At 47.7% G+C, this 26,286-nt stretch overlaps 1 protein-coding gene across 1 annotated transcript in view; it reads left to right on the forward strand.

Moving 5' to 3' along the window:
* The window catches only part of LOC132888103 (sodium- and chloride-dependent GABA transporter 3-like), a 77,333-nt gene that overhangs the window by 12,649 nt on the left and 38,398 nt on the right, over window positions 1-26,286 (forward strand). Inside the window, exon 3 of the mRNA XM_060924096.1 lies at window positions 3,456-3,596. Within this exon, the coding sequence (XP_060780079.1) occupies window positions 3,456-3,596 (141 nt within the window). The remainder of the gene's footprint in view (window positions 1-3,455; window positions 3,597-26,286) is intronic.

Here is a 26,286-nt window from a genome sequence, read left to right on the forward strand (position 1 = left end):
CCTTCAACACACCAATAGGCAGGTTCAGACGGCTAAGACTGCCATTGGGTATAAAATGCACACCTGAGATTTTCCAGCGCATCATGGACCAAATGCTCGAGGGCATTAATGGAGCCACAGGCATGATGGACGATATTCTTATAGCAGCGTCCATGATGAAGGAGCACGATGCGATACTGCGCAAAGTAGTTGAGAGAGCCACAAGCTATAATCTGAAGCTTAATTTCAACAAGTGTCACATCCACCAGTCAGCTGTGCTGTATGTAGGTCACCTGATTACAGCTGATGGGTTAAAACCAGACCCAGCAAAAGCTGAAGCAGTAAGGAGCATGCCTCTGCCAACAGACAAGGAAGGTGTCCATCACTTCTTAGGGTTTGTGACATACCTGTCAAAGTTTATTCCAAACTTAAGTGAAGTAGACGCTCCACTGCAGCAGCTCATGAAGAGCAACGTTGAGTTTGCATGGCAGCCAGTGGAACAACAGGCATTTGACAAGCTCAAGCAGCTATGCTCACACCCCCCACTACTCAAGTTTTATGATCCAGCAAAGCCTGTTGAAATATACTGTGACGCGAGCAGCATGGGACTAGGAGCCGTGTTACTACAGGACGACCAGCCTGTCGCCTTCTCATCCAGATCGCTGACTGATGCAGAGACGCGCTATGCGCAAATCGAGAAGGAGATGCTCTCCATTGTCCATGCCTGCATTAAGTTTCACCACTACATATTTGGTAAACATGTCATAGTATACAATGACCACAAGCCACTTGAGGATATCTACAAAAAGCCACTGCTGTCTACTCCTATGCATATCCATAGAATGCGCCTGCGATTACAGTGGTATGATATCACAGTGAGCTACAGAAGAGGAAAGGACATGGAGCTGCCCGACACCCTTTCCAGAGCACAGCTACCAGATGACACGCCAGAGGCAACTGGCCTGGAGTGTGTCTCCATGCTCAACTTCGTATCAGTGAGTGATCAGAAATATGCTGAACTTCAAGAACGCACAAAAGAGGAGTTAAGCCTTCTCTAACAGACAATTCAGCGAGGCTGGCCGAACAATAGACGGGAAGTTCCTGTTCAGCCCTACTGGGACTCAAGAAGCCAATTAGCTGTATCTGACGGCATAGTGTATAAGGGACTGCGCATCGTGGTGCCCCCTCACCATGCAAAGACACATGTTGGAGCTCATACACCAGTCCCACCTAGGAATGGTGAAGAGTAAGCAGCGAGCATGTGAAGTGTTATACTGGCCAGGCATGAGCGCTGAAATAGAAAACATGATCAGAAATTGTTGCAAGTGTGCTGAAATCCAAAACAGACTTCCCAGGCAACCACTTGTACCAACAGAGACACCAGAGCTGCCATTTGAAGAGGTAGCCTCAAACCTGTTCGAGTTTGAAGGAAAACGGTACGTTGTACTTGTGGATTATTACTCAAAATACATTGAAGTGGATGAACTGAAAGATCAGCGCAGCCGCACTGCAATAGAGACTCTGAAAACTCAGTTCAGCAGACATGGCATCTCTGCCACCCTTAGGACAGATAATGGTCCGCAGTATTCATCGGAGGAATTCGAGGAGTTCTGTAAGAGCTATGGCATCTTGCATAAGACATCTTCACCACACATGCCACACTCCAATGGTGAAGCAGAGCGTGCGGTGCAAATCGTCAAGAGGCTTTGGAGCAAAGCACCTGACAAACACCTTGCACTGCTGGACTACAGAACTACTCCACTCGAGTCAGTAGGCCTGTCACCAGCTCAATTGCTCATGGGCAGGAGGCCTCGCAACAAACTGTCTACTGCTTGTGCACTACTTCCACCCATGGCCCATGACCCTGTCAAAGTCAAGCATCTGCTAGACAAGACCAAGCACACCCAGAAATTCTACTATGACAGCAAGAGAGCAGCCAAACCCCATACTGCCCTACAACCTGGAGATGAAGTCAGAATGGCTCCATATCCTGGAAGCCACAAATGGATGCCTGGTGTTGTAGTTCAGCCACACAGTGCTCCACGATCTTACATTGTGGACAGTGGAGGTAAGAACTTCCGCTGTAACAACCAACACCTCCGTGCCAGCACTACAGTCGCCAACCAGTCACGCCATGTGATGTGTGATGAGCCTTGGCGTGAGACCCCTGGACCGCCTGCAGCAAAATAGGAGCAGCCCCCGCCAGCTCCTCCAGAACTACACCCTTCATCTCGTGAGGTAGCACCATGCTCCCTGCGAGCCCAACCAGGTGAACTACTGTATATATCACCAGACGGGGTAGAATTGTTAAACCGCCTGATAGACTGATCTTAGTTTGATGGACTGACTGTGTATATGTTAGCACCTCAGTTCTACACTCAGGGACAGGTGTGGTAAAGACACCTGAAGGAAGTGATGTGCTGGTAACCTCTCCTTCCTAGTTAAATATTTGAGTTCAGTTGTTCTTTAGTTATTTCGAGGAGACAGAGACATTGGACACTACCAGGGCAAGCAGATTGTTTGTTCATTGAAAAAAGAAGCAAAGAGGAAATCAGCTCATTATCATTCTGTTATAAGGAAAAGAGAAATGAAAAGCAATTCACTGTTACATTTGTTAATACTGGCAAAACAGTTGTTATAGCTTACACGTAACACAGACAACAACAGTTTTGCTGAGGAAGGGAGATGTAATGTATTGTTGTTGTGAGTTCGCATTTGCCTTTGGGCTTCCGTAGCTGCCTACCTGTGTATCACTCTCTGCACCCTGTACTGCTCTGTATGTGTGCGCGTCAAGGAAGCAGTAAAATATCAGTCTTGTGCAACACTGGCCTCGTTACTGTGTTACGCTCAATATACTCAAAGTGAGTATATTACAGTTACTGGGTTTGGTTCTGTTTCTGTTCTGGTTCTGTTCTGTGGATTTGTTTGCAGTGTTTTGTTCATTTGTTTTTGTGTTAAATTAAAATTAAAAGTTTGATTAAACTATTAAACAAAAGTAAGAATGCCTGCTTTTGTAACAGAACAAATACACAAAATTAGGCAATTATAAGGCTTCTCATAAAAACACTAAATGCAAAAGGGTTTATCAACACACAAAGCATTCATATTTGCCAAGTTAGGCTAAAGTATGAGGCTACAGATGATAATAAATTAAGAGCTGTTTGGGAGCCGTGCCACAAGAGCCGGCTCTCTGAAAAGAGCCGGACTTCCCATCACTACTTTCTATACAGGGGCATTGTCATACTGAAACAGGTTTGGGACTCTTGGCTCCAGTGAAGGGAAATCATGATGTAACTGCAAACAAAGATCTTCTGGACAATTGTATGTTTCCAACTCTGGGGCCAGAGTTTAGAGAAGGCCAGATATGGGTTTAAATTTCAGGTGTTCACATACTTCAGGCCATACAGCATACTTTGCAATGTTTGGAATTTTATTCCCTGTGGTCTGTAACTTAGTGGCTCTCTGTCCTCTTTCAGGTGTTGGCTATGCAGGCCAAGTGGCTGGACTGTATAGCTGCATCTGTTACTTCATAATCCTGGCCTGGGCACTGCTCTATTTGATCTTCTCCTTCAAGTCCCAGCTTCCCTGGGCCAGTTGTGACAACATCTGGAACACAAGTATGTGCTCATACAAATATGAAATGGTACCAAGAGTGACTTAAATTGATGAAACTGATAATCTGCTTGCCTCACTATATAAGCAATGGTACATTTATTTGCATTTTCCTTTTTTCTTAAACTGCTTTTTTGTGCTTGATGCTACTTTGAAGTTGAGTGAGTGAAAGCCAACCTCAGAAAAAAAATTCTATACATTTTAGAAGATGAAAAAAAGGGCTCAGGTGGCAGTCTGAAGTTTGACATTGAACATGGATGTTCTTCCCATGTATGTGTAGGTTTCCATTTAACATCCAAAAACATTTTAGTACGTGGATTAACTACTCTAAAGTGTGCACTGATGTGAATGAGCATGCAAGTGCTCCCAGTAATTGATCGGAGTTCTATCCAGGTTACCTTGCACCCAGTGTTCCCAAGACAAGCTCTGGATTGACTGCTGCCCTATCCTAGGAAGAAAGAAGAAACCTTTATTTATCATGTGCACACTTGAAAGAACTTAAAGAACTTTATTTAAGGGTGACACTAAATATCATTATAGATAATTTACACGTGGCCCTCTAAATAACTAAAATTACTAACAAAAAATAAATTAAAAAAAGGGGGGACTCTAAAGAAAAACTACAATATACAATTTGGAATTCATGAAAACTTTTAGCAAAGAAAAAAATATTACAAATTACAACTTAGATTTCTTGAGGGCTGCACCAAAAGAGGCTAGCGATTACACTCTTTAACGTCTCTTGGTAAAGCATTCCAGAGATTTGCACCACTGAAACTGAATGTTCTTTCACCAAAAGAGTGTTGTATTTTTCGCAACTGCAGGTTGCTTTGTGAAGATCTTGTATTTTTAGAGTGAATTGCCCAAAGTTTTTAAATTTTGCTTTTAGATAATCCGGTGCAAATCCATTTAAAGATTTAAACATGAGATGACATTTCAAACGTCTGACTCGAACAGTAAAAGGTTCTATGTTTAGGGCTTGAAACAGTTCGCTGGAGGGATGGTCCCATCTTGCATCACATATAATGCGAGCTGCACGTTTTTGTAGCATTAACATTGCGTTGTCGTGTTTTTGGAAATTATCTCCCCAAACTGTCCCACAATAGTCCATGATTGGTTGAATTAGAGAATCATAAAACATTTTCCTCGCCTTGAAGGTTAAAAAATGTTTTATTCTCCGGAGTAGTCCAATTCGTTTTCGTATCTTTTTAGAGATATACTCCACGTGATTATTCCATGATAGACTTGACGCACAGTGAGATTCATCCTTTGCATTTAACCCATCTGAAGCAGTGAACACACGTGCACACACACATCCAGAGCAGTGGGCAGCCATACTACAGCGCCTGGGGAGCAGTCAGGGGTTAGGTACCTTGCTCAAGGGCACTTCAGCCCAAGGCTGCCCCATGTTAACCTACCTGCATGTCTTTGAACTGTGGGGGAAACCGGAACACCCGGAGGAAACCCGGGCAGACACAGGGAGAACATGCAAAGTCCACACAGAAAGGCCGTCATTGGCCGCTGGACTTAAACCCAGAACCTTCTTGCTGTGACGCGACAGTGCTAACCACTACACCACCGTGCTGCCCCAGGATAAAATCTTATTTCTTATGAATGAATCCAGACTTTCTGGTTGAATCTCAATGAAATTTCTGGATTATACTAGAAAAAAAAATCAGATTCACTCATGTTTATTTTTTTATATAACACATAAGATAAGGTGCCTTTATCGTTACTATACAAGTACAATGAGATCATTTGGAGCAAACCAGTAGATGCCATTACAGCAAAAGTCAACAATAGGTATAAATTAAGAACGCAAATAAAGACTTTCAAGTATTCAAGGATGAAAACTTATTCAAATGTCAGTAAAAATAAAGTAGAATAGTAGAAATACAATAAAGAGTACCAGTAACATAAGAAGGATCAAGTAATTAGATTACAAGTGGTATTGCACAGGGGGTGGGGGGTAGATAACTTTTATACAGTCAGTGCCATCAGAAATGTATTGAACACAGATCAGCATGCAATCTGTGCCATTAGAAATGGGTTGTTCTCAGAGGTGCTGCCAGCATACCATGCTGTAATGCAGTATGTGATGACGATTGCTTACCTATGCCATTGTTTGGGGTCTACTGGTCAAAGTCCAGAATCCAGTTGCACAGGTGTGTGTAGAGGCCAAGGTTGTTTAGTTTAATGGCCAGCTTGTTGGGGGTTGGTGTTAAATGTTGAGCTGTAAGCAATGAACAAAATCTAGAAATTGCTGTCCCCCTGTTCCAAGTGTGACATGGCAGTGTAAAGGGCCAGTGAGACAGCGTCCTCAGTTGACCTCTTTGCCCTGTAAGCAAACTCGTATTGGTCTAGGGAAAGGGAGATATTACTTTTTGTGTGTCAAGAGAAGTCATTCAAAACATTTCATAACTAAGGGGGTCAAAGCCTCTAGGCAATTCAGAGACCTGATCGCTACTTGATTTGGAACAGGGAAGATTGTAGTATACTTTAGGACAGTGGGGACAGTGGCCTGTTCCAAAGAGATGTTAAACAGGCTGGTGAACACTGCTGTCAGCTGTCCAGAGCAATACTTAAGAACCCTTTCAGGAACCCTGTCAGGTCCACTGGCTTTATTGAGGTTGATTTGTCTCAGGGTCCTTCTCACCTCTTGCAAGTTCAGCCCCAGTGCACATGATGGTGCCTCCTACAGTGTCAGCTTTGTGACAGGTTGGTTGCTGTTCTTGTCGACCCATACAGAGAAGTGGTTCAGATTGTCAGGGAAAGATTAGTTTGCTGTGTTGGTAGGACAGGTGCTGTTGCCTTTATTGTCTGTGATGAACTTAATACCTTACCACATACTGTACACCAGGAGTCTGAGCTTTTAAACTGTTCATATATTTGCATTTTGTAGTGGGGTTTAATCTCCCTAATGCCTTTCCTCAGATTGGACCTGGCTGTTTTATCAGTCTGGATCTCCCATGCAGAAAGTATTGCCATGTTCCTTCAACAGGCTTTGAACATCTCTGTTCATCCAAGATTTTCAGTTGGGTAATGTGTGAATGTGTTTAGCAGTGGTAAGATTGTCCATACAGAAGTTGATGAGGGGGAGGCATAGGTGTTTAAATCTGTGTGGTTGTTCTGAGTGGCTTCCAATTTGAACAGATCAGAGTCTGTGTTGTTGAACCAGTCCTGTGGTTTAGTTATGGCTCCCTCTGGCCAGACTCTGACAGTCTGCACAGTGGTCTTTGTGTTGGCAATGAGGGATGTGTATGCTGTGGTCAGCAACAGAGTATTGTGATTAGAGGCTTTGTAAGCATTCGTTATACTGCAACAAATTTGGTGTAATGTATTATTTCTTCTTGTTGGAAAATCAACAAACTGATAGAATTTGGGGAGCACAATCTTAAGGCTGGTGTGATTTTAACTTCCATTGCTATAATAACTACACCATCTGGATGAGAATTTTGCAGTCTGTTTGTCACATTTGTGCATTTAGCCAGTGCTCACTTAGCGTTACCTTGTGGGGAGACCTACACTGCAGTGAGAAACATGAGTCTAAATTTGCTTGGCAGATGGAAAGATCTGTACATCAGTGTTATCAATTCTAATTCTGGAGAGAGAAAATTTTCAGTAATGTCTGTGGAGGTGCACCAAGCACTGCTGAAATATATGCATACTCCCAACCCTGCCAGGAGAGGTAGTCCTCTACCACCATCTGTGACCCCTCCAGCTTGTGGACCACCTCAAACTTAAAAGGCTGCAGAGCCAGATACCAACAGATGATCTGCGCATTGGCATCCTTCATATGGTGGAGCCACTGGAGTAGAGTGTGATCCAAGCAGGTAATAACAGAGGGTGAGGACTACCCATTTGATGGCTAAGGACTCCTTCTCAATTGTACTGTACTTCATCTCCCGCGTGGAGAGCTTGTGGCTGATGGTACAGCACAGGGCGCTCTGCTCCCTCCACTGTTTGGGACAAACATTTATTTCAGTTATATTTCACTTAATATATAGTCATTTTATAGAAATTATCGTATAGATTTTTGTAATTCAACAATGGGAAAATTTAACAATAGGAAAATGTTATTATAGTTATCTTTTTAATATTAGTACATGAGTTATAGGTTATATTATATTATTATAGGTTTAAAAGGTTATATATATATATATATAATATATAATTTCTAGGTTATATTATATTATAGGTTTAAAGGTTTTTTTTGTGATCCTCATCTCATCTCATTATCTCTAGCCGCTTTATCCTTCTACAGGGTTGCAGGCAAGCTGGAGCCTATCCCAGCTGACTACGGGCGAAAGGCGGGGTACACCCTGGACAAGTCGCCAGGTCATCACAGGGCTAACACATAGACACAGACAACCATTCACACTCGCATTCACACCTACGGTCAATTTAGAGTCACCAGTTAACCTAACCTGCATGTCTTTGGACTGTGGGGGAAACCGGAGCACCCGGAGGAAACCCACGCGGACACGGGGAGAACATGCAAACTCCACACAGAAAGGCCCTCGCCGGCCCCGGGGCTCGAACCCAGGACCTTCTTGCTGTGAGGCGACAGCGCTAACCACTACACCACCGTGCCGCCCCTGTGATCAACATTTTATTGATTTTCAACAAGGGGGGTGGGGGGTCACAGACATATTAAATAGCACTGTGTACAGCAATAGTGAAGTACCAAAAGCAAAACAAGCAAAAACAAAGACATAAAAAAGGATTAGTGTGTGCGTGTACATTATAGTCTCATCCAAGAAATTATATTGGATGAGTTTTCCCAGGCTTCTACAGTAGCAGGTAGGGCTTTATTCAGTCTCGCAGTAGTAAGTTCAAGATTAACAATTCTAAGAAGGCTTTGTATCCAGAATGACTTCATACAAATATCAGGAGTAAACCAGTGTTTTGTAATTGTTCTATTTCGTTTCTCCTGACCGCCAGAGGCGGTGCTTTCAGCACATGGATATCCATCACACGAACGTGCAGGTCGAGTAATAGTAACAACAAAGTCACGTGTGACCTGGGTGACGTGACCCCGGCATAAAGGACCGGTAAACCCAGGAAGTGACCTCTTACATCTTCTCGCGTTTGCAGGTTGCGAGTTGGAATTTGGACAAAGCGCTGTGGTAGTTTCGTTACCCGTAGGGTTGGGGCTGTGCTTATGCATCCTCCAAGAAACTGCGCTAAGTCCACCAACTCTTTTCTCTTGTCGTATTGATTTATTACTCCGTTAAGCTGAGCGCTCTCGCTCGGTGGAGTTAGCTGATTAGTCCTCCGGGGCGGTGTCCTCACCGCTGGAGGCCGGCTTGTCTTCATTGAGGTAAGCGGTTTTCATTCATTTAAATTAAAGCGGTGTTTCTCGCCGCTGTTTATCAGTTCTGTGGCGCACGGCGCCTATCCTTGTTAATATTATTAACCGCCTTATTTTGTGTAGCCTTGTCTCCGGCCTGCTCACAGGCCGGCGGTCTTGTGTGTTGTATTGTTTGTTACTCCATTAAGCTGAGCGTTCTCGCTCGGTGGAGTTAGCTGATTAGTCCTCCGGGGCGGTGCCCTCACCGCTGGAGGCCGGCTTGTCTTCATTCAGGTAAGCGGTTTTCATTCATTTAATTTAAAGCGGTGTTTCTTGCCGCTGTTTATCAGTTCTGTGGCGCACTGCGCCTATCTTTGTTAATATTATTAACCGCCTTATTTTGTGTAGCCTTGTCTCCGGCCTGCTCACAGGCCGGCGGTCTTGTGTGTTGTATTGTTTGTTACTCCGTTAAGCTGAGCGCTCTCGCTCGGTGGAGTTAGCTGATTAGTCCTCCGGGGCGGCGTCCTCACCGCTGGAGGCCGGCTTGTCTTCGTTCAGGTAAGCGGTTTTCATTCATTTAATTTAAAGCGGTGTTTCTCGCCACTGTTTATCAGTTCTGTGGCGCACTGCGCCTATCTTTGTTAATATTATTAACCGCCTTATTTTGTGTAGCCTTGTCCCCGGCCTGCTCACAGGCCGGCGGTCTTGTGTGTTGTATTCGTATTGTTACTCCGTTAAGCTGAGCGTTCTCGCTCGGTGGAGTTAGCTGACTAGCCCTCCGGGGCGGTGTCCTCGCCGCTGGAGGCTGGCTTGTTGTCGCCCAGGTAAGCGGTTTTCATTCATCTAAATTAAAACGGTGTTTCTCGCCGCTGCTTATCAGTGCTGTGGCGCACGGCGCCTATCCTTGTTAATATTCCCGACCACGGGTGTGTTCGCCCGGTCGTTTTTCATTACCGCCTGATTGTTTATTTTGGGCTACTTACTTGGGGTGTTCTCGCCCTATTTTTTAAGTTCCCTTCTGCCAGCCAGGCGTCATGGACCTATTCTCTCGCTGCGCCAACTGCCGGGTCCCCCTCGAACCGGAGGACGGCCACCGCGAGTGCCCCTCATGCCTGGGTATTGATCACCTGCGGCAGGGGCTGACGGACATGGCCTGCGCAGACTGCATGTGCCTGAGCGTGGCTGCGCGGACCGCCAGGCTGGCTCGGCTGGATCCTCCGTCTGACATCCCCCGGGCCTCGGGGGGACAGGACACGGTGTCGGCTGCAGCAGCGGGGCCCAGCAAGCGCCGTGGGCTCCCCCACACGTCTTCGCTTCTAAGGCGGAAAAGAAGCGCTCGGGCGATTTGGCTCAGAAGGTGGAGGTGATGTCCACCGAGCTGGAGGAGATGAAGGCCCTGCTGGCGAATCTTCAGCCTCCGCCACAGGGGGCAGTGTTCCCGCAGCCACCCCTTTTGCCTGGCAGCCCGACTGTTCACCATCACCACCGCTTCTGTCACCGGCCGTTGATGCACGCGGCCTGGATGAACTGTCGATCCGGGCTTCGGAGAGCTTTGACTGCGGTGGGTCCGATGGTCACGACTCCACCTCTCCGGCCGGTTCCCAGGCCACCAGCCATGGCACCGTGGCAGCGTCGGAAGGCGGATGCTCATCCATCCAGCCAACGCTGAGGGCTGCATTGGCCCGTCTGGGGTTGGACACGCCCCGGTGGCCCAGCATCAGAGCGCTTTCTTCAGAGGTCCCGCATAGCCTTCCTCGTTGTCTGTTCCGCCCTCGGCCTCATACATCGAGGAGTTACAGAGGTGTTGGGCGGACCCTAGATGCCTTCCCACCTCCCTAGTGACTGCAGGCCCCTGGCGGCAATGCAGGACACCCCTACCTACGGCCTCCTGCAGATGCCCAACATTGAGAAGCAGCTTTCATTGATTTAAATTAAAGCGGTGTCTCTCACCGCTGTTTATCAGTCCTGTGGCGCACAGTGCCTATCCTTGTTAATATTATCAACCGCTTGTTTTGTGTAGCCTTGTCCCCGGCCTGCTCACGGGCCGGCTGTCTTGTGTGTTGTATTCGTATTGTTTGTTACTCCGTTAAGCTGAGCGCTCTCGCTCGGTGGAGTTAGCTGACTAGCCCTCCGAGGCGTGTCCTCGCTGCTGGAGGCCGGCTTGTTGTCGCTCAGGTAAGCGGTTTTCATTCATTTAAATTAAAGCGGTGTTTCTCGCCGCTGTTTATCAGTTCTGTAGCGCACGGCGCCATCCTTGTTAATATTCCCGACCACGGGTGTGTTCGCCCGGTCATTTATTTATTATTTCCGCCTGATAGTTTATTTTGGGCTACTTACTTGGGGCGTTCTCGCCCTACTTAAGTTCCCTTCTGCCAGCCAGGTGTCATGGACCCCCAGACGCTGGAGGGGACGAGCGCGGCATCACGGGAGCTGTGTGACGTGGCTCCAGGCCTTTGCCTACTCGTCGCGGGAACTGGGCCGGCTGATGTCGTATCTCACCCTCGGCCGCCAGCAGATATGGCGGGCACAGTCCCCTCTGGCCGAGCCCGACCGGCGTGTGCTGCACTCTCTCCCTGTTGTCCCCGGGGAGCTGTTTGGCGAAGCCACTCAGCAAGCCCTGGATCGGAGTGCCCAGGTCATCTAGGCGTAACAGCAGTTCGCTGGCCCCCGCCAGGCCCACCACCATGGCAATGCTGCCCAGTCCTTCAGGGGGCCCACACCGACTCTGTCTCGGCCACGCACCCGCCAGGAGACCAGATGGGTTGATGACTTTCGTCGCCCCACCACCTCCCGGACCCGCGGTGCCGCCCCCTACACCCAGTCCGCTCCTCGTCGCCCCCATGGTGACCGACGGGGGCGCTCTGGACGGCGCTGACATCAGCGCGCCGGCGGTTGGCCGCTTTTCCAGCGAACAGCTCCAAAGCTGGAGAGCGGTGACCCCTGGGTGCTGGTGACCCTCACCGAGGGTTACCGCATCCAGTTCTGCCGCCGTCCACCACGTTTCATGGGGTCAAACACACCACTGTGAGCCATCCGGGGAAGTCCCTCGTCCTCCGGCAGGAAATCGCCACCCTCCTGGAGAAAGGAGCAGTCTCTCCCGTCGACAGGCGGAGACAGCAAGGTGGGTTCTACTCCAGGTATTTTCTGGTTCCGAAGGACGGCGGTATCCGCCCGATCCTCGACCTGAGGTCCCTCAATTCCCACTTGAGGACCATGAGATTCCGCATGCTGCGTACAGTGGATGTCTTACACCACACCCAGGCGGGTGACTGGTTTGTCACCTTCAACCTGAAAGACGCCTACTTCCATGCTCCCATTGTGCCACACCACAGGCAGTTCCTGCGGTTTGCCTTCGAGGGCCAGGCTTTCGAGTTCAATGTTCTGCCCTTTGGGATATCGCTGGCACCCCGTGTGTTCACCGGGTGTGCGGCAGCGGCATCGGCACCACTTCAGGCAAGGGGTTTGCGTGTCCTGCCTTACCTGGACGACTGGCTCGTCTGTTCACGGTCAGCAGCCCAGGCCCGCACCAACATTGCGACTGTGCTCTCGCATGTCGTAGAGCTGGGGCTCAGGGTGAATTACAAGAAGAGCTCGCTGGTGCCCAGCCAGGAGACGACTTTCTTGGGCATGCACCTGGATTCGAGGTCGTTGATGGTAACTCCCTCCCAGACCAGGATCCACAACATCCGCCTACTGCTTGGCCGCTTCGGACAGGGTAGGTCACTCGCCCTGAAGACCTTTCAGCGCCTGCTGGGCATGCTTACGGCAGCCTCCTCTCTGGTCCCGCTGGGACTCCTGGACTTACGCCGCTTCAGAGGTGGTTCAACGGTCTCCACCTCCACCCGGTGCTGCACGGGCACAGGCTCGTGAAGACGACGGATACTTTTTTTTCAGGCTCCTCCGTCCATGGAGGAGGGCTTACCTTTCGCGGGGTGTTCCGCCGGCGGCTATCCCCTCCCGGAGGGAGGTCATCACCACAGATGCTCCCCTGGGAAGCTGGGGTGCAGTCTGGCGATGCCGGACCGTCAGAGGCTACTGGAGTCCAGGGCAGCGACAGCAGCACATCAATGTGCTGGAGCTACGGGCTGTGTTCCTCGGCCTACAGCACTTCCTCCCAGGCCTGACCGGCAGACACGTTCTGGTGCGGACGGACAACGCTACGGTAGTGTACTACATCAACCACCAGGGAGGCACAAAGTCCCTCCAGTGCTTGGAAGTGGCTGGCCAACTTCTGCGGTGGGCCCATCGACATCTCTTGAGCCTGCGTGCCATGTACTTGCCAGGCACTGCCAACAGGGCAGTGTATCTGCTGTCCCGCCAGGACCCCGATCCCGGGGAATGGAGACTCAACCCAGCGGTGGTTCTCGCCATCTGGGAACGTTTTGGCAGGGCAGAGGTGGACCTCTTTGCCTGCCAGGAGTCGACACACTGCCCTCTGTGGTTCAGCCTCCACGGCCCCAGTCCCCTGGGCCAGGATGCGCTGGCGCATGCTTGGCCGAGGCAACTGCTGTATGCCTCCCCCCTCTGCTGCTGATCGTGCCAACCCTACACAGGGTTGCGATGGACCACCACGGGCTGCTGCTTGTCGCTCCCCCGGTGGCCGGGCCGAGTGTGGTTCCCAAGTTGCTGCAACTTCTGAACGGCGACCCCTGGTGCCTGCCAGTGAGGACGGACCTGCTATCACAGCTGGGAGGGCAGATCTGGCACCCGGATCCAGCCCGTCTGCAGCTCTGGGTATGGCCGCTGAAGGGCCGGACCCCCTGCGAGGTCCTTGTGAGCCGGCAGTGGTCAACACCATTGCAAGCTCTCGGGCACCCCCCACCAATGCCCTCTATGCCAACAGATGGAGGCTTTTCTCCAACTGGTGCTTAACTCGGGGGGAGGAGCCTACATGCTGCCCCCTGCCGACCATTCGACTGTTCCGCCAGTCTCTGCTTTGATAAGGGTCTTACCCCTGCCACCATCAAGGTCTATGCAGCTGCCATCTCTGCTCAGCATGCCAGAGTTGGGGGAAGGACCGTGGGGTCCCACGCCTTGGTGGCACGTTTCTTGAAGGGTGCTCTCCGGTTGAGACCCCCCCCGACGGAGCCGGGTACCCACATGGGACCTTCACTTGGTGCTGCAGGCTCTCTGCGACGCACCGTTTTGAGCCCCTGCTCACGGCAGACATTTCATGGCTCTCCCTGAAGACTGCCTTTCTTCTGGCCATTACATCAACGAGGCGCGTCGGGGAACTAAACAAGTTGTCAGTCAGTGGGGAGTGCCTGCAGTGGCACTCCGGCGACAGTGGGGTCACCCTGCGGCCTAAACCCCTCTTTCCTCCCGAAGACCCTCTCTGCTACCTTCGTCAACCGGCCCCTTAGCCTTGCGGCGTTCGAGGCGGGCCATGGTGAGAGGTCGGAACTTTTGTGCTCAGTTCGCGCCCTCAGGGTGTACGTGTCCCGTACAGAGGGCTTCCGTAGGAGCGACGCCCTGTTTCTGTGCCACACAGGGCCGAGGAAGGGTCTGGCGCTCTCTAAGCAGAGGCTATCCAAGTGGATAGTCGAGGCCATATTACATGCCTACAGGCACAGTGGCTCCCCGATTCCTCCGGCTGTCAGGGCGCACTCTGCACGGGGCGTGGTGGCCTCATGGGCATCACTGAAGGGCGTGCCCCTTTCAGACATACGCAGCACAGCCTCCTGGGCTTCCAGCTGCACCTTCACCAGGTTTTACCGTCTTAATGTCGTCCCACATAATCCTGTGGCGACGGCTGTCATTCCAGGCCCGTCGCAGCAGCACTGAGTACGGGTAGGCACTCCTCATGACCTGGTTGGTATTAGTCATCCATGTGCTGAAAGCACCGCCTCTGGCGGTCAGGAGAAACGAAATAGAACGAGGGTTATGTATATAACCGCGGTTCTATGAGTTTCGGATGACCGCCAGAGCTTGGCAGTCACTCGGAGTGTACACGAGAAGATTTGCCAAGAGGTCACTTCCTGGGTTTACCGGTCCTTTATGCCGGGGTCACGGGGTGACGTCACCCAGGTCACACGTGACTTTGTTGTTACTATTACTCGACCTGCACGTTCGTGTGATGGATATCCATGTGCTGAAAGCACCGCCTCTGGCGGTCATCCGAAACTCATAGAACCGCGGTTATATACATAACCCTCGTTTTCTTTGCAGATGTGAACCCAGCAAATAACATTTTACATTGAATTTGTTTTAGAGAGATGTCAGAGGTATCATTAAGGAGACAGAAACCAGGATTAGGAATATAAGAGATGTCAAGTACATCAGATAACACAATTTACATGGGTCCAGAGGTTAGATATGATTGGACAATTCCAAAACATACAGTTAGGTCCATATATATATTTGGACACTGACACAATTTTTTTTTTTTTACCTGTTTACTGAAACATATTCAGGTTATAGTTATATAATGGACATGGACCTAAAGTCCAGACTTTCAGCTTTCATTTGAGGGTATCCACATTAAAATTGCATGAAGGGTTTAGGAGTTTCAGCTCCTTAACATGTGCCACCCTGTTTTTAAAGGGACCAAAAGTAATTGGACAATTGACTCAAAGGCTATTTCATGGGCAAGTGTGGGCAATTCCTTCATTATGTCACTCAATTAAGCAGATAAAAGACCTGGAGTTGATTTGAGGTGTGGTGCTTGCATTTGGAAGATTTTGCTGTGAAGAAAACATGCGGTCAAAGGAGCTCTCCATGCAGGTGAAACAAGCCATCTTTAAGCTGCGAAAACAGGAAAAAACCCATCTGAGAAATTGCTACAATATTAGGAGTGGCAAAATCTACAGTTTGGTACATCCTGAGAAAGAAAGAAAGCACTGGTGAACTCATCAATGCAAAAAGACCTGGACGCCCATAGAAGACAACAGTGGTGGATGATCGCAGAATAATTTCCATGTTTAAGAGAAACCCCTTCACAACAGCCAACCAAGTGAACAACACTCTCCAGGAGGTAGGCGTATCAGTATCCAAATCTACCATAAAGAGAAGACTATGAAAGTAAATACAGAGGGTTCACTGCACGGTGCAAGCCACTCATAAGCCTCAAGAATAAAAAGGCTAGATTGGACTTTGCTAAAAAAAACATCTAAAAAGTCAGCACAATTCTGGAAGAACATTCTTTGGACAGATGAAACCAAGATCAACCTCTACCAGAATGATGGAAAGAAAAAAGTATAGCAAAGGCATGGTACAGCTCATGATCCAAAGCATACTACATCATCTGTAAAACATGGCAGAGGCAGTGTGATGGCTTGGGCATGCATGGCTGCCAGTGGCACTGGGTCACTAGTGTTTATTGATTATGTGACGCAGGACAGAAGCAGCCGGATGAATTCTGAGGTATTCAGAGACGTACTATGTGCTCAAATCCAGCCAAATGCAGCCAAACTGATTGGTCGGCGTTTCATAATACAGATGGACAATGACCCAAAACATAAAGCCAAAGCAACCCAGGAGTTTATTAAAGCAAAGAAGTGGAATATTCTTGAATGGCCAAGCCAGTCACCTGATCTCAACCCAATTGAGCATGCATTTCACTTGTTAAAGACTAAACTTCAGACAGAAAGGCCCACAAACAAACAGCAACTGAAAACCACTGCAGTAAAGGTCTGGCAGAGCATTAAAAAGGAGGAAACACAGCGTCTGGTGATGTCCATGAGTTCAAGACTTCAGGCAGTAATTGCCAACAAAGGGTTTTCAACCAAGTATTAGAAATGAACATTTTATTTACAATTATTTAATTTGTCCAGTTACTTTTGAGCCCCTGAAATGAAGGGACTGTGTTTAAAGAATGCTTTAGTTCCTCAAATTGTATGCAATAATTTTGTTCAACCCACTGAATTAAAGCTGAAAGTCTGAACTTCAACTGCATCTGAATTTTGTTCAAATTCATTGTGGTAATGTACAGAACCAAAATTAGAAAAATGTTGTCCCTGTCCAAATATTTATGGACCTAACTGTATGTAAAAACGTTCCAGGTGAGGTGTTATTGCATATGTGACAGTCATATGAAGCCTGTAGTTTCATCTGGAATCTCTTATCGGGTGTGGTGTATGCTCTGTGAATGGTTTTAAAGTGAATAAGTTGATGAGCTAAATTCTTAGAGGTTAAACTTAAATTCAACCACACAGTATCCCAGTCTACATTCACATCTAATTCTCCCAGTTCCCTATTCCAAATAGATTCAATTGACAGAGGCTTTAGACTATATTCAGTTAGTTTGCTGTATATTATAGAGACAGACGATCTACGAAATGTAGACAAGATCCATTCTAGTATGGGATGAGAGGGAAGGGGAGAGTCCCAGGGAACACCATATGCTTTTAAGGCTGATCTTAGCTGAAAGTAAGCAAAGTAAGAGGATGATGGGAGAGAGGAGCGTGTCCTTAAGTCCTGAATAGAGTAAAGACCTTGAGCATCATATATATCACCAAGCATGTTTATTCCAAGTGATGACCAAGAGGGTGGAATAAATGGTTGGTTACCACATAAATTAAAGTTGTGCCATAGTGGCGTATTCTTACAGAATTTAAATGGGCCACCCATCCATCTTTCTGCCCTCTTCCATACCTGTACAGAATTAGCAATAATAGGTCCGAATTTGTTAAGTGCTTTAGTGCGTATATTGGTAAACAAGATGTCCTGTAGCCTATGTGGTGCAACCTTAGCAGACTCAATCATTTTCCATGCAGTGGTAGCTTCTGGGTTGACCCATGTTCTGAGTGCCCTGATTTGGAATGACCAATAATAATGTTCAAAGTTTGGTACTGCCAAACCACCAAGCAGTTTTGGCCACTGTAATGTTGTCAAACGAATCCTAGGCCTTCTACCATTCCAAATAAATTTGGACACCATAGAATGTATGTGTTTAAAATGAGTTGGAGGGGGAGGGAGTGGCAACATGAAGAAAAGGAAATTGATACATTGCAATATGTTCATTTTAACTGTATTAATTCTGCTTTGAATGGTTGTTTTTAAATTCTTCCATCTTTCAATGTCAGACTTTATCTTGGTTAGCATAGTGTTGAAGTTGTCCCTGTTTATCTTATGTATGTTTTTATGAATTTGAATGCCCAGATAGGTAAAAGAGCTTTTGACCTGAATGTATGCAGGAATAGGAGCTTTTATACTTTATTATTCAGAGGCATTAAGGCGGATTTTGACCAATTTATTTTGTAGCCTGAGAGGCCACTAAAATAATCAAATTCTTTCATTATTAGGTGAATGGAGGTGTCAAAATTGTCTAAAAACAAAATAATGTCATCTGCATACAGTGATATAATGTGGTTTTGATCACCAATTCTCATAGGAGAAGCTATGAATTGTCTAATGCCTTGTGCTTAGGGTTCCAGGAATAGACAAAATAAGAGAGGGGAAAGCAGGCATCCCTGTCTTGTTCCACGTTGCAATTTAAATGGGGGAGAGATCAGGCCTCCTGTTAGGACACTTGTACAGGGTGAGTGATACAATGTTTTTATCATTGCAATAAACTTATGCCCAAACCCAAAATGTTTTAATACTGCCCACATGTATTGCCACTCTAGCCTGTCAAAGGCTTTCTCCGCGTCAAGTGAAAATACAGCACATGGATTTTGGTGGCTATCTGCAGCATCTATGATATGCAGCAGCATTCTCATGTTATCAGATGTGAACCGTCCCTGGATGAAACCTGTTTGGTCCGTGTTAACTAAAGAGTGAATGACTCTTTCAAGGCGCAGTGCAAGAGCCTTAGCATATATTTTTAGATCGGTTGTGAGCAGGGATATTGGTCTGAAACTAGAGCACTCAAGAGGATCCCTTCCCTTTTTTAGGAGAAGAGTGATGAGTGCAGTTTTTTGGTCTCTATGAAAAGTCCCATTCTTAATGGCAAAATTAAAAGAATCAAGCATGAGTGAACCCACCATGTCCCAAAGTTCTAAAAATAGCTCTGGTGGGAGGCCATCTAAACCAGGTGATTTGCCTTTGTTTAGGCATTTCAGGGCTCTATGTAGCTCGTCAAGTTCTAATGGGGCCTCAAGGTCACCCTGGTCTGCCTGTGAGACCCTGGGCAAGTCCAGCCTATCTAGAAAGCTTGTACAAGTGGCATCATTGAAATCAATCTCAGATTTATAAAGATTTTCAAAAAATGATGTAAAAGTGATATTGATGGCTTGGGAGTTTGTTGTAATTTTACCATCAGCAGCTTTTATAGCTGGGATGTGTACCTTAGTTTCATAGTCTTTAAGCATAAGTGCCAGCAGGTGACTACGCTGCTCTGATTCAAAATAGTACCTCTGTCTGGTTTTATGTAAGATGAACTCTGCTTTTGATATGGCTATTGCATTGTATTCATCCTTCAATGATGCCAGCAGTGTAGACTGATCATCTGACAGGCTGTGTTTTTGCAAATTCTGTAGTGATTCAATTTTATTTTCTAAATTAGAGATCTGAACAGCTTTTGTTTTTGCCACCATAGAGGAGAATGAGATACAAAAGCCACGGATAAAACATTTTGTGGCCTCCCATAAGACTTGTGGATTGGCGTCTTCATTTGTGTTAATATCTAGGAAATCTTTCAACTGGATTTTGAGCAAGATGAGGAAACTAGGGTTGGTTAACAAGGATGTATTCAATCACCACCTAGGGGCCCTAATCTTAGTGTTGGGCAGATCAATGTTACATAGTAATGCAGAGTGATCAGATAACAGAATTGGCTGAATAGAGATGGAAGTATTTCCTGCGATTAAGGATGAGCTAACAAAGATATAATCTATCCCAGAAAATGTCTTATGTCTATTGGAGAAAAATATATAATCCCTAGTATCAATATTCTGTATATGCCAGAGGTCAATAAGGTTAAGATCTTTTATGAATGAGTTCAACAGAGTAGATGAAAGATTGGTTGCTGCATCTGGATTAGATTTATCAAGAACAGGGTTAATAACAGCATTGAAATCACCTCCTATCACTAAAGAGCAGTGATTTAGTTCTAGTAGTGTATTGCCAATATCAGTAAAAAAGTCTCTGTCTGGCTCATTTGGGCAGTATATAGATATGAATGCCAGTTTCAGATGGAGAATACTACCAGTAACAAATGCCAGTCTGCCATTCTCATCCTTTGCGCTATGCTTGATGTCGAGATCAAATTTCCTTTTCATCAAGATGCACACACCCTTGGTTTTATTTAGTGCACATGATGATGCAATAAGTTTGTAGTGTTTGTTTTGAAAACGGGCCACATTGCTTTGTCTGAGATGTGTTTCTTGAATTAGGGCAATGTCTGCCTTTTTACGATGCAGGTACTCAAGGACACGTGTTCATTTGATAGCAGAGTTAAGTCCTTTAACATTAAGTGACAGAATAATCAAGGGTACCATTTATGTTACGAACAGCCAAGATCAGTTTCAATATGAGGATAACTGCTGATATAGGTTGATGTGTGATAAAGAATAAAGCTAACATGCACCTGCCAAATATTTTGACATTTCATTAATGCTAGTAGAGTTCTAACATGTAGTAAAAGTCTGTAGAGGAGGGGGTGGGGGAGGGAAAACTAGAGACAAAAACTGGCACAGACCGCACAGAAATCTTTCTGTAGGCCTGCAAAAACACAAACTTCGATTGATCCATGGCCAATCCACTCCAACGCATGGCTATAGTAGCAGGCACCCACATAGTCAACAAAACAAACAAACAAAAAAAATGAATGGATAATTCTTCACCAACCCGGTGAATGGGTGAAATTAAAACTTGAGGCTAATGTCAATATAAAAACAAAAACAGGTTTACATTAGCCCTTCAAACGCTCCCTGAAGAAAAAAGACAGCACATAGGACCTTATCAATAGCCCTAAAGAATGCACGTAAAAACGTTGCATGTATTCAGTAAGTGACATTGCTTAAACCTAATATTAGTGTTAGCCCATGAAAAAGGACGGCACAGAGGAACTTGGGCTATTTGACCTTAGAAAACACACGTAGTAGCCTATGTATTCAGCCTTAACCTATGGGGGCGACATTGCTATTCACATAGTTGAAATAAATTTTGTAAATCTGTAGAACACCAGTAAACATGCCCTTGTGGAAGGGAACTGCTAGCCAGCCTTCATTCATTCATGTCCACTAAATTGCCTTCTCCTGCATGTTGATTAACGTTACCACCATGATGCTTGCCCTTGCTGCTTCGGCCAGGGAGAAGAGCGGTAGCTCCGTTGTCACCCCGCGCTGTTGCAGGATCTAATCTCTGTAGCAGGGAGCTGATAAAATCGTCCGCAGCTTGAGGGGAATCAAATGTCATCTTACCACAATGCTCCATCTTCATCAAGGCGGGGTAGATGAGAAACGGTTCCAGGCCCATGGCTGTAGCCTTCTTCATGACAGGACTGAAGCTCTTTCTCTTCACTGTTGTGATTGGACTGAAGTCAGGAAAGAATAGGAGAGTTGTGTTGCTGGCGTACTTCACTGGATATACTTTGTGTGCACCTTTGAGTATGGCTGATCTATCCTGCCATCATAGTAGTCTGAAGATAAGGGTGCGTGGCTTGTTGGTGTTAGCATCACGGCCGTCATACACCCGACGTGCCCGCTCAATGTCAATGTCCAGACCCACCAGTGATGGAATCCATTTGGGAAGATTAGTCTTGAGATAGCCGACTGTATCAGGGCCCTCTGCCATTTCTGGTAAGCCAAAAATTCTGACGTCGTTTCTACGACCCCTATCCTCCAAGTCTGTCAGCTTTGAGTTGGTCAAACTGTTTCCTTAGATCGATAACCGATCGTCTGTCCTCTCGTGCAGCTGCTTGCACTGCGTCCACTCGGTCTTGGGTGCGTTTAACAGCTGTAGCCACTCTTTCTAATTCCCCACTAACTTCCTTTACCGCTTTGTTTGTCTTCTGTAGATCTGTGCGTATATCGCGTAATGCAGGGATTAATATAGAGTCCATAGCTTCCTTAACTGCAGAAGTAACTACTGCATCCAGGGCACTTTGTTGTTCTTGAAGTGCTAGCTTTATGCCGTTAGCAATAGCTGCATCGAGGTCGTCTTTAGAGATGGAAGAATCTTTAAACCTTTTCTTTAAAGGCGATTGTTCAATCTCCCTTTTTCGTGATTCTTTAGTTGAAGAGGTGTTCATGGTGGGATAGGCGTCGAAATATCCGATTTATGTGTTAGGATAAATGAAAAAATATGACTACTGTATATGAGTAGAACTAGAAACTATGCTGGCATTGCCATCAAAGAGTCATGTGATCTCAGGTTTAAAGTTTTAAGGTGTTTGAGGCAGTTGTATTCAGAGACCAAAGGCACAACATTTTCGGTTTGTTGCGCTTTGAGTTATTGAGTGCAACTGCTTTTAAATACATATATTTACTTTTTTCATAATTTTTATTGGTGTGGTAATGTTTTGATTTCTTTCTATTTTCTTTTTGTAAGAGCATAGAGACTTTGTTTATATGCTCCAAATACTTATTATTATTATTATTATTATTATTATTATTAAATGGATGGCTTAGTGGAACGTTTTAATCAAACCCTCAAAAACATAATTTGGAAATGCATAAGGAAGGATGCACATAATTGGGATAGATGGCTCAAGCCCCTGTTATTTGCAGTACGAGAGGTCCCGCAGCCTCCACAGGGTAAAATCGTCCGCATTGAATTATTATATGGGCAAAAGCCACATGGCATTTTGGACTTGCTACGGGAAAATTGGGAGGAGGGACCTTTGCCCAGCAAGAATGAAATTCAATACGTTCTCGACCTGTGCGCAGAACTCCACACCCTCATGCACCTTACCCAGGAGAATTTACGGCAGGCACAAGAACGTCAAATCTGGCTGTGTGACAGGGGCACGCCCCTTAAAGAGTTCACATCGGGAGACAAAGTACTCATATTATTGCCCACGTCGAGCTTCAAATTAATCGCCAAGTGGCAAGGACCCTTCCAGGTAACATGGCGAGTCGGGGACGTCGACTATGAGGTGAGGCGAATGGATGGGGTGGGGCATTGCAAATTTACCACCTCAACCTGTTAAAACGTTGGAACGAGGGGGTCCCCGTGGCATTGGCGTCGGTAGTCCCAGAGAAGGCGGAGCTGGGGCCAGAGATAAAAAAGGTAACATCGCAAACCATTCCGGGAGCTTGGGAAGACCACCTCTCACTGGCCCAACTCACGGAGGTGGTCAAGTTGCAAAAGGAATTTTTGAATGTGTTCTCACCCTTTCCTGGTCGTACCCACCTCATAGAACACCACATTGAAATGCCCCCAGGGGTGGTAGTGCATAGCCGCCCTTACCGCTTGCCCGAACACAAGAAAAAGGTGGTTTGGGATTAACTCAAGGCCATGCTCAAAATGGGCATAATCGAGGAGTCCCACGGTGACTGGAGCAGTCCAGTGGTCCTGGTTCCCAAGACCCACGGGTCGGTCCGGTTCTGTGTGGACTATAGAAAAGTCAATGCGGTGTCTAAATTTGACGCATACCCAATGCTTCGCATTGATGAGTTGCTTGATCGGTTAGGTGCTGCTCACTTTTATTCGACACTGGATCTAACAAAGGGATATTGGCAGATGCCCTTGACTCCTCTATCCCAAGAGAAAACGGCCTTTTCCACACCATTTGGATTACACCAATTTGTCACGCTCCCTTTTGAGTTATTTGGGGTGCCTGCTACGTTCCAGCGGCTCATGGACAGGGTCCTCCACCCTCACGCTGCCTACACAGCTGCATACTTGGATGACTGTGGCAGCGGGGGCATGGTCAAGCATCGGTCTGTGAATGGAGGGCGGAGTCAGGGAAGGTAAGTGGCAGAATCACTGCACCTGATGTTAGTTAACCTGTGTTTTGTGTTTTCCCCAGTGACCGTGCCCTATAAAAGGAAAGAGGGAGCAGAGGAAGGGAGCTCTCTCCCCAACCAGAAGACTTGTGTGTGCTCATGCATGTGTGGCTGGGAGAGTGTTTAAAGCTGAAAAGCTGAAAATAAAAAGGAGTTTTTAGAACTCAGTTCTGGCCTGCTGTACTTCTGTGCTCCACCCACCCGCTGATTGCTACAGTGGTGCCGAAACCCGGGATCGGAGCACAGAGGAGAACAGCCCCATGGAGTCCTCCCCCTTCCAGGACCTGATCCATGCCCTTGCCATGGCCCAACAGAGCCAGCACCAGGCACTGATCGCCCTCCGGAAGGAGCAGGAGCAAAGGTTCGAGGCCCAGGTGCTGGCGCAGCACGAAGATCGCCAGGCGTTCCGGCACCTACTCGCATCGGCGGGGTCCACCACCTCCATGGGCCCTCCCCACCTCACCCTAATGAAGATGGGCCTGCACGACAACCCCAAAGCCTTCCTCGCACTCTTTGAGCAGGCAGCAGAGGCCTGGGGCTGGCCAGTAGAACGGCGCGCCTCCTCCCCCTGTTAATGGGCGAGGCGCAGCTGGCCACGCTACAGCTCCCCGCCGACAGCCGGCTGGCCTCCGCCGACCTCCGCCAGGCTGTTCTCCAGCATGTGGGGTGCACCCCAGAGCAACAATGACAGCACTTCCGCGCTCTGCGCCTGGAGGAAGTCGGCCAGCCGTTCGTGCTTGGCCAGCAACTCTGGGATGCCTGCCGGCAGTGGCTGAGGGCCGACAACCGTGATGCTGAGGGAATCGTCGATCTGGTGGCACTGGAACAATTCATCGCCCGACTTCCTGAAAGAACAGTGGAGTGGATCCAGTGCCATCGCCCGGCGTCGCTGGATCAGGCCATCGAGCTGGCGGAGGACCATTTGGCGGCTGTTCCGATGGCAGGACAGCTTGTCTCCTCTTCTTCTCTCTCTCTCTCTCTCTCTCTCTCTCCCCCCCCCTTCTGTTCCTCATCCTCGCCCCATTCCCCCACCACAGAGGCGGGGGTCGGCTCCACCTCAGCTGGCCCGCCGCACCCACAGTGCCCTATCGTTTCCCACTTCCGTGTCTATCCCCCCCCCCCTCAGGTGAGTGAGCCCCGGAAGACCAGTGCAGAGAGAGAGCCCGGGCCGGTTTGCTGGCGCTGCAGGGAGCCGGGGCACCTCCAGCATCAGTGCTCAGCAATGGAGGTGGGCACGGTGGTCCGGATCCCCGACGCTCCAGGGACCGCCCTCGATCAGGCCAGAGCATATCACATACCGGTGAGTATCCAAGGGGATACGTTATCAGGCTTTGGAGGACTCCGGCTGTAATCGGACCTCAATCCACCAAAGTCTGGTGCAAGATGAGGCATTGGGGAGAGCACAATTGGTAAAGGTGTTGTGTGTGCACGGGGATGTTCACAACTACCCTTTAGTGTCGGTCCACATTCTATTTCAAGGGGAGAAATTTAGAGTAAAGGCAGCGGTTAATCCTTGCCTTACCCACTCGATAATTTTGGGGACTGATTGGCTGGGATTTCAGGAATTAATGACTTATTTAGTGAAGAGTGAGGCCTGCCATAGTTCAGCAGGGGGAGGTCCCGGTGTGGCACTGGCGGGAACAGTTGTCACAGAGCCGTCTACGTCATCACCACGTCAGAGTGAGGAGCCGCCGGCTCCTCCTCCCTCTCTCGGGGAATCCCTCGCGGATTTTCCGTTATAGCAGTCGTGACGAGACACTGCAGCATGCGTTTGACCAAGTGAGAGTAATCAATGGTCAAACGCTCCAGCCAAATGCCACCCCGTCCTTCCCCTATTTTTCCATTATGAAGGATAGCTTATACAGAGTGACGCAGGACACTCAGACTAAGGAGCCGATCACACAGCTTTTGATCCCAAAGAGCCGCCAGGAATTTATATTCCAGGTGGCTCACTTTAATCCCATGGCTGGACACTTAGGGCAGGATAAGACACTAGCCCGAATAATGGCCCGGTTCTATTGGCCAGGGATTCACGGCGATGTCCATAGGTGGTGTACGGTGTGCTGTGAATGCCAGTTAGTAAATCCAGCGGCCATTCCAAAAGCGCCTTTGCGCCCCCTGCCATTAATTGAGACCCCCTTCCAAAGAATTGGGATGGATCTCGTCGGGCCATTAGATCGGTCAACACGAGGGTATCGCTTTATTTTAGTTCTGGTGGACTATGCAACGCGATATCCGCAAGCAGTGCCTCTTCGCAATATCTCAGCACATAGTATTGTGGAAGCACTCTTCCACGTCATCTCCCAAGTTGGAATCCTCAAAGAGATTCTGACTGATCAAGGCACTACGTTTGTCATGCACACTGCGCGAACTGTATGGGTTACCGGGAATTAAGCCAATCCGCACCAGCGTGTATCACCCACAAACGGACGGCTTAGTCGAATGGTTTAATTGCACCCTCAAAAACATAATTAAAAAGTTTGTACGTGAGGACGCACGCAACTGGGATAAATGGCTTGAACCCCTGTTATTCGCAGTGTGAGAGGTCCCACAAGCCTCCACGGGGTCCGC

Source organism: Neoarius graeffei, chromosome 6, assembly GCF_027579695.1.
Source record: "Neoarius graeffei isolate fNeoGra1 chromosome 6, fNeoGra1.pri, whole genome shotgun sequence".
Lineage (NCBI taxonomy): Eukaryota > Metazoa > Chordata > Actinopteri > Siluriformes > Ariidae > Neoarius > Neoarius graeffei.